Genomic DNA, 8,965 nt, shown 5'->3' on the forward strand with positions numbered 1-8,965 from the left:
GCTAAGGGGACTAGAACGGCAGCGTGCCTTGGAAATTCATGTGATGCAATTGAGGGCAGAATGGACTGTCACATAACGTACAAATAAAATTTTTAGTGTGAAGATAAATATAACGTAAGAAAGCCACTTAATGTTGCTAAGTGTATCTGTATAAAAAAGAAAAATGTTATCAACAACATTTTATTTGCTTGTTATGCCCTCTTTAATAGAAATACTCTAACAACTGCTTCACGCGACTACGTTTTCGCTTAGGTCATATGAAAAGTAGTTCGCTCCTTTTATATAGCGATACTAAATTTGATACACCGTTGCCAGAGAGGGTCTGGTTGTCAAATTTAAGGAAAAATTTCCAAATCATGTCAACCCGAATTTGGACACGTTCTCGGCGGTATTCAGCAAATCACAAGGTCAAATTGCGCCTATTTCTATTCGGAAGCCTCGGACGGTGCCCGGAGTCCGAACAGGCGGTCACAATGGCGTGGAGTTCGCGGATCCGAAATTATCAAAGCGGCCAGCGTCCTCTATTGAACTCGACAGTGGGTATGCATGACTAGATAAGGGATACCTAATGTACAACGATTACTGCGCATCACGCGTTTGCCCTTGAATAACTTGAATCAATCATGGAACATGAATGCCCCCTGATTCGAAAGTTCTTTTATAATTCATTAGCATTTAGCATATAATCAACCTTTAGCGAACATGAGCTATTGTGATGATAAAAAAAAAAGCCTATCGTCGGATAAAAACGTGTTAAGTGTGAAACAATTCATATCATATCGTTACAAGTTTACGCATTTACGTCTAAGTACTACTTAAGCTCACTTTGTAACCATTCCTGGTGTTTGTTCTCAAAGCTAAGGCCAATATAGATACGGACCTAAACGGCATTGACAGAAGGCATGCAATTGCTTAGTGTCTGTTGAAACTAGCCTGAAAGAGCTGCAGCGAACCCTGTGATATTTTATATTTTTTGCAAAACTATATAAATTCTCTTTGTAATGCATATATGTATACACTACAATATAAGTGTACATGGATAGTGAGTAAGTTATATTCTCACGGTTGGAGATGACGTTACCCGCTTAAAGGGTTAATTGGCTTATATGACGGACTGGAATAAGCTGGCTTTATTTAAAAGAAGGCTAGGCCTGATGAAAGGTAGAGAGTAGCGTTTTCTGGCCGTTTACAGGAAACGTTCTCTTTTACTTTTAGAAAAAGTTTGATACGAAGCGAAACGACTTAACATACTGTTGCGTGCACCTTCTGCTAACCAGAACGATGGGTGTTATCATGCAGAAATAAGAATCAATGAAGCTGTTTACGGGGTAACTAAAACAGGCAGTATTTACTATCGATCTGCCCAGTTTCTTTTCAGTAATTTCTTTATCCGTTCGTTTGATTTGCAAAAGCTTCGGAAATGCCTGAAAGTACATGTTATCGTCTAAAGCTAAAACTAGGATCAGTTTCCGGTCGGAATAAAATGAGCTATCTTCTTAAAGAGAGCTACCACTACCACTCCTGTTACTACTAATGGGAACTTTTTCATTGATTGGCGGTACAGGTTGTATGACTTTGCTTGTTTTGTATTATAATATTACCGTTATCTATTTGAAATAACTATTGTTTGTTGTCAATTTGTCTGCTAAATGTAATGTACCAATTTGATGAATAGAAATAGTGAATATATTGAATTTAGTGAGTCGGAAAACTTGAGGAGTTATTCAACTTCTTAACTATACAAAGTTCATTTCGATATATGTTATTCGAAGGTAATGCTTTAGAAGTTACTTATAATTTGCATTACCGTACCTGTTGAAAAGAACCATTAGTAGGTTATCATTCTCTAAGTTGTCAACATTACAGGAATGTAAAAAAATATGAGGACTCAAGCCATCGTTCGATTCTGTTTTCTTCGATCGAGGCGGTTTTTGGAGCGTGGCAATGAAGGCGTGAGACTTTGTTCAGTAACTACCCGCGTCCACGAGGCTTCTAGAAATCTATAGTAGATAGCACCGACCATTTCCTGTTCGAGCAATTTCTTTTCCATCCGAGTATCAATCTATGCTCGAATCTAACCACGATTGCCACCGAAGTAGCTTCGTAGTCTGTTCTGGTAGCGATGATCTGCTACAAAATCTACTGTTTGTAAAAAGATATTGTTGGAGTACACTAAGTGCGTATCTATCCGGTTTGGACTCTGTTCGTGAGGGGCACATATTTTTACTTTTTTGCATAGTCGTTTTTTGCTTGAAGGCGATGATGGCAGTTTGTTTTTCCGATCAGTTTTTCAATTCCGCTATATTTAGCTTTCCAAGTTGCGTTCCTAAAAGAGCCCCATAGTTACTGATTATCTTGCGGGAAAACTTTGTATTTAGTATTTTCACCAATTTTCAGTAGGTTCAACCTAAGCTCCTATTGTCAACTAAGTAGCAGATTTTGATCTTTGGTGCTAAGTAATATCTTTGCCTCTAAACTTATTATTTTTTTTTGATGACACTTATTCAGTTTACAGTTGCGGATAGTTAAGGGCTTGGTTTAGGTATTTACGAAGCTTCGTTTGCTAGCAATGCGTGGTGTACAGATAATTCAAGTCCCCTAAATAGCTCCGGACAAACTACTAAATAGATGACATACTGGCTTGAGAAGTGTAGATTTTTTTTAATAAACTTGAGATTGTCACGTATTACGTATGTTTCGGTAATGACTGTTGAAGTGAAATGTGTATGTGCCTGCAGCACTGGGTTTCTTACTTCAGCTCGCCGGAGAAACTAGGCCCAAACCAGACACATCGTTGGCAGTGACTTCACGCCAGCTTCCCAACCTAAATAGATCCGTGATTCGTGAGATTAGCAAGACCACCGTCAACACCGAGATTCGGTAATCGCTGCAGTACGGCAACTGAAAAATTTCGGAGAACATAACCGATTATACAGAAGGTACAGGTGCAAGCAGAAGTCGTCAGAAATAGAAAACAAAAATCGAATGTGGATCTCGCTACCGTGAGAAAAATAATTAAATTGAGAAGCTATGATAAATTTGCGGAATCCCATGACGCAGCGATGCACGTTGAAGAGACGGAACTGCCTGTTATACAAACTATTCGATATAATGTACGTCAAAAAACTCAATGCCCCATCGTATCACAGCACGCCACGTGCACCGTATCACTGTCAAAACACCGAGGGCAGCAGCCCGTAAGCATGCAAACTAAAATGATCCTAACAGAGGACATAATTGAATGCAAATAACTAAATTGAATCAATGGGCGAACAGTGATATATATAGCCACAACGTTATGGTTCCGTCACTCGTTAATTGTTAGTAGTGCAAGTAATCATTATCGCAGGCCCGGCAAAATATACGAAGGCCAAATAAGTGGACAAGTGTAGGCTCGCGCCACCTGAATCGTAATTAAACTTTAAAGGTCGTGAAGGAGCAAGATATATTGGACTATCCTTAATTATTAATAGCCTTAATTTACTATGTAAGATAGTGTGTATACGAGATGTATAGTTGTCTCGAATGTTATGGTAGCTTCATTGGAAAATTATACTGTGTATTTGAATGCCAAAGCTAGAGGATTGCTCGAATGTGAATAAGTCGAAATTATGCTTTTTATAGTTCAGTGTTTTTTTTTTTTGTTTTTCTTTTTAGTGCCTTTCTCAAGATACTCTTTGGCATTGTTGACTCTTTTCTCTAACTACTGCGATAGCTCATTTGGCCTGCTAGAGCTAAGCTTTTAATTGGCAATCAAATGCAAAAGAAAAATCCTTAATGTGAGAAAATAGATGATATATTATTTGTACAGTATAATTAAACAAGCGATTTATACTAATTTTTTTCCATATAGTGGATGTTAGTTAGCCTGCGATAATGACATAATGGGAAAACCCGAAGGGCTATGAAAATGCATCTTAAATACGAAGTGTCGACAGGTACACGAGTTAGCCAAGGTCAATCGTTTTCTACGACTGGACTTAATGTAACAGCAACCTATAACTGAAATGATCTTAAAATAAATAACACTGATCTAATTTCTAACCTTGCATGGGTAATGGCACAATTATACATACGTTCGGTAACGAATCGAATGTAAACGGCAGAAATTTTTTATTCAATCTTTTCTGTACTGCTAAAAGTAAAACAGAATTTGGAGACGCTTAAAGACGGAAGCTAGATGCCTTGTTTTGTTACCCTTCTGTCTCATTTTACTGATCGCTTCAATCTAGTCTGAGTCTCTGAGGGCTCTCAATAATAAAATATAGTCTACAATTAAGCTATCTTCAATTCGCATATGCATTATCGAAAGCTCTCGGCCACATTCTAACGATAGCATACTTGCCTATCGTTAGAATGTGGCCGAGAAACTTGCCATAAAATCGCGTTCTTGCTGCATTCATTACAGATGGGACTCTAGGCGTTTCACAGAGGATTACGTCCTGAGACACTCTCCAAGGATTACCACGGGGGCCAGTATGACCGACCTTCGGTCTTCGAGTGCGGACGTCTGCGTCAAATGCAGTTCGCCGTTTCTCGTTGTCACGGCTAGGTTCTGCTTTAACTGTGGTGAGAAGCGTCTCTAGAGTTTTCGATATGGAAGCTAGGCGCTAAAGGCTCTTGTTCACATCTGGGCAGCTATTCATATATATATATATGGGTCACGAAGGCTGGATGTCGGATTACCTATGAGAATCGACACGACAATGAGAACTTTTTCAGTGTTAAAAGAGACCTGTGATGATATCGAGGCGATGCAGGCCGAAGAAGGTCATGCACCAAAATGCTTGAGACCAGTAATTAAATGTAAACCATTGGTTAACAAACGTGATCTGGTAGAAGCTATAGGCAAAACAAGACTGTTGTTGTAGTACTTATACGACTTTACTGTGGAGGCCATTAATGAATTAATTGCTTAGGGGCAAATTTGAGAAACAGAAATAGCAGAGCGGGAAAGGATTCGTCGAATCGGTTTGATGTACGTCCGACCGTATCGTACGGTTGTCACTAAAAAACACGGCTAGACGGACGACCAGTAGGTAGATATTCAACCCATCTAAGTTTGCCAAGTCCAAACGGCGATGGCTTACCTATTTCGATAGTGGACAGTGGCACATTCAACGTAAGCAGAGCTAGCGTGAATAAGCTAAATACCTCATAATAGTCTAGAGGTGAATCGGGAAAGTTCAGTAGGAAGTTCATATTCAGGATCATAGTTTATGGTTGAAGTGCGTCACACGCTCTTGGCTAAACGAAGACACGTCTGAGAAGACAGCCGACCACCAACCGAGACACACAACTCGGAAGCTAGTCAACGGGAGAATGAATCGGACCGAGATCGGGTGCGTCAGCCGACCGTTGTGCGTCTATATTATATGAAAACCTAATAAAATGCCTATATTTGTCGATTAATATGGCCATGACATTTGTATAGCCTATAATTAAGGCTTTTCTGCTGCCAGATGAGCACTTAAGCAGATCGAACTTGATCTTATTTGTTGATGTATCGAAGATTGTGTTATGAATAAAGTATCATACGCTCGTATTCGTTTCTGAAGTGACGGTGAAGACTGTTGAAATGCCATTTCAGATAACGTAGCTTGAGCATTTTTAGATAGTTACCTAGTTTTGTCTTGAAAATATAGAAAGAATAAATTTGGACGACTACGTTGTATTTCGCCATTGTTTTCCGGTGCTAATACGAGCCTTTCATAATCTCAATACTGTTAGGAGCGCGTAAAAAACATGCATTTTTTTCCATTCGACCCTTCCATTTCCAGCTTTTTGTAACTTAATCATTTTTTTTTCTTTTGCCGACGGACGATTATCTTGCATAAAGACATTTACTCCATTAATTGGTCTGTCGGTATCTCTGGCGTAATCGTGCAATACTTCAGCGCACATTTGCTTGTGGAGCTGATCCGTTCGTCCTTATTCGCAAGCGTCTGAATTGAGGCGCGTTTTGTTTATCTACTGTATCTCTAAGTGCTTTTAGCACGTGCATGCGAGAGGGCGAAAGCTGTATATACGGCTAGACAAGGGCAAAATGCCGGCTGATGTGTTAGAGAGCTAGGAAAATTTACCAAAATGTTTGTAGAAACAACATTCCTTTATGGACTGTAAATGAATCTACACGTTACTCTGGTACAGCAGCGGAAGCTGTCAATGGATCATAGGACGCTGATGAATAGGCAAGAGCTGGAAACAAATCACTCTTCCCTTGGATGACTGTCATACGGATCAATAACCCATATCAATCGAACTTGGTCGACCATGTCTTTCTGTGTGGTCACTTATTAATGCTATTACACGACGTACGTCGTACAGTGTATATATCGAGCAGAGCTTTTATGGCACTTGAAGTATTGGAAAATTACCTTTAGAATAGAGATAATCTCTGCTTCAACTGCAAATCGCTTATCGTGTACACAGTATTTCAGTTATAAGTATAGTCCATTGAACCGAACTACGGTGATCCGGATCCGAATTGTCTACTTATATGTTGAATGTAGCACGCCACACAGGCTGTGCTTAGACTTAAAAAAAACATCAAACTTTAGGCTTTGTGGACACGGAGTACACTGGCCACAGTTAATAATTCATTATCGGGGCAGTACTGCATTTTCGAGTACGAAGCAGCAAGCGTAGGCTCAATAGGCTCAAAATAAGACCGATGTGGCCTTCAGTCAGGCCGTCGTTGCCGATCAGCTTAACGGGATAGCTTATTTTCTATACTGAGTAACACAGCAGAGTACTGTGTATAACCAATTAGTTGAATTAAATGCACACCCAACCGTGGACCGTAGACACTTATGGACTCAGCTATATTAGCGAGCATTAGGAGTTGAGCTTCTTAAGCCTGCCTTACTATTCCATCACAGTTGAATCTTACATCGGAATAACGCGTTATGCATCACGAACAGCGGGTGGCGTAAAAAGAACGCTAAGTTAGACTATTTGCTGAGATAACTTCCGGATCCCGGATTATCTTTGCCTAGAAACGTACGTACGTTCATTTAATACTTCCTTATGTTAATTATTTAAAAAACAAGAAAGGTCACTGAAGAAAATCTGACAAGCTGGTCGAATCTTCGTTAGCTTTCCATTGTTGTAACCGTTCATCTTCGACATCTTTTATCGGTAAATAGCGTTTATTAGAATTTGCATTCAGGTAGATCGTATCCCGACGTGTAGGTGCATTCCCTGTTGCCGTTTCGGCGTTCCTTGCACACCAGGCTGCAGCAATCAATATGGGTTTTACACGGCTATGAAAAGAAAATATGAAATATAATAGAAGAAATGTAAGCTATCAAAAATAAGTTCGTAAATAATGCTAACTTACTCAGATGGGTTGGGCCGCTCGTCCTCGCTCGTGAATGAATAACTGATGCGGTAATTTGTGATCAACCATCAGATTGTTCCTATAGCTCCTACTTTAAGACTACTAAGCGCGATAGCATAATGCTTGCATACGGAACGTGCTGACCTTATCGATTTACAAAACTACCGGAAATGAGATTATAATATTTCAATCAATCTATTCCTTGAAATGCTATCGCACTACGGCGATGTTGCTACCGCAAAACCTCTTGGCCCGTTCGTCCTTATTGAAGGCCCATTTTTTTTAGCCTTGATAGAAATATCCTTGAATGCGTAATTGATCACAGACCGTTCGTGTTTGTTCGCCTGTCAGTGTCACGTATCTCCGTAAACAGAACCGTAAACTGCGGAGCAAATTATTTAGGTGTATTTTAATGATTTCACTACAATAACTTGTAAGATACGCATATGCTCGAGCACGACCTCTGTTGTTAAAGAAATATGGATAAATTTTTTTTCTATCTATTCAGTTTTGCGGAGTAAAAACCTCCAAGATGCTCAGAAACATTACAGTACAAACACTCCATATAGACATTACGTAGAAAACAAATGTTTGTGTAATACTAGAGCTCAATCATTGAATCCTTTGTCAAAAAGAAAAAAGCGGAAGATCGTACTTACAAAACAACATTATCTAACCACAATACTTTCACCCGACTTAATTACATATAGACTAACTTATAAATGGAAAGACGCGGTTCATTACATCACATGGTGCACTGCAAGCCATCACGGCAAGTACGAACGAAAGTCCTATTAGGATCACGTCAATAATCCCCTTCATAATTTTAGCGCTGCCTTCAGACGAGACGGTTCTAGTTGTGCTTTGAATGTTACTGCTGAAAACGTCGCCTGAGAATTCTGGCGAGGGTAAGCTAAGCTGGACCCGCATGACACTGGCATTTCAGAGCAAATCACGCCTGACCCATTTCCTGCCAACATATGCAATCAGTAGACCGTATGAGAAAGACCGTAGGATCTTGTATTTGCTACAGCTTTGGTACCTGTCGATGGCATGACTTAGAGATTAGCCAAGGGAGAAATGTGGCATATGGCCGTGATGCTACTAGACCAAAGCGTAAATATCTAACCATCTGAAGGCTCACAACGAAAACTCATTTAACCAACAGACGCGAAAAAATTGTACCCTTTGAGACCGTTCTATAGACAGACTTCAGGAGGTGATTTGATCTAAAGCTGACCTGGTTGAAAAATAGAAAGAAGTTAGTACTATTTTTAACTTCCCCATATGCAGATGTACTGTATGAATTTTTACTTAGTTTATTTGGTTTTAAATGATTCACTTTTATTCAATATAAGAAGGCTTTGCGCATCGAGAATGTGAAGTAAACACAGATAGATACATTTAAATGTTACTAGATCATCTTGAGAGAAGGACGGGATAAGAGTTAATCGAGCGCCAATTAGATTACTTAGCGTAAATATGATAAAAATTCCTATTATATTATATTTTTAATATATACGAATTGATCCATAGCGCACCACGGGCAATGGACGTTTAGCTGGGCCATTAACGCTAGAGGGTGAAGTAGTTAAATTTTTGTTACTAATAACTAAATGAGGC

The 8,965-nt window shown here is 39.4% G+C and overlaps 1 protein-coding gene and 1 long non-coding RNA gene across 17 annotated transcripts in view; one reads left to right on the plus strand and one right to left on the minus strand.

The window, feature by feature from the left end:
- Positions 1-5,674, plus strand: part of LOC111245893 (uncharacterized) — a 30,509-nt gene extending 24,835 nt beyond the window's left edge. For 6 of the 12 annotated variants that reach the window (XM_086981913.1, XM_086981912.1, XM_086981917.1 and 3 more), the window contains 2 exons: positions 316-540; positions 4,409-5,674. In XM_086981913.1, coding sequence (XP_086838039.1) covers positions 316-540; positions 4,409-4,586 — 403 coding nt within the window. In that variant the 3' untranslated portion in view covers positions 4,587-5,674. The other 6 variants (XR_015322468.1, XR_002671515.2, XM_086981916.1 and 3 more) reach the window with 6 other exon arrangements.
- An 808-nt stretch (positions 5,675-6,482) lies between these two features.
- On the minus strand, positions 6,483-8,721 carry LOC111245056 (uncharacterized). Of its 5 annotated transcripts, none has more exons than XR_015322469.1 (3): positions 8,087-8,721; positions 7,670-7,724; positions 6,483-7,265 (listed from the first exon to the last, which is right to left on the minus strand). It is a non-coding gene; the product is annotated as an uncharacterized LOC111245056 (long non-coding RNA). The 5 variants fall into 5 exon arrangements; XR_002671192.2 differs by having other exon boundaries at positions 8,002-8,721; XR_015322470.1 differs by lacking the exon at positions 7,670-7,724.
- Positions 8,722-8,965: the final 244 nt, after the last annotated feature.

Source organism: Varroa destructor, unplaced genomic scaffold (assembly GCF_002443255.2).
Source record: "Varroa destructor unplaced genomic scaffold, Vdes_3.0 BEIS01000002.1, whole genome shotgun sequence".
In the NCBI taxonomy this organism is placed as follows: domain Eukaryota; kingdom Metazoa; phylum Arthropoda; class Arachnida; order Mesostigmata; family Varroidae; genus Varroa; species Varroa destructor.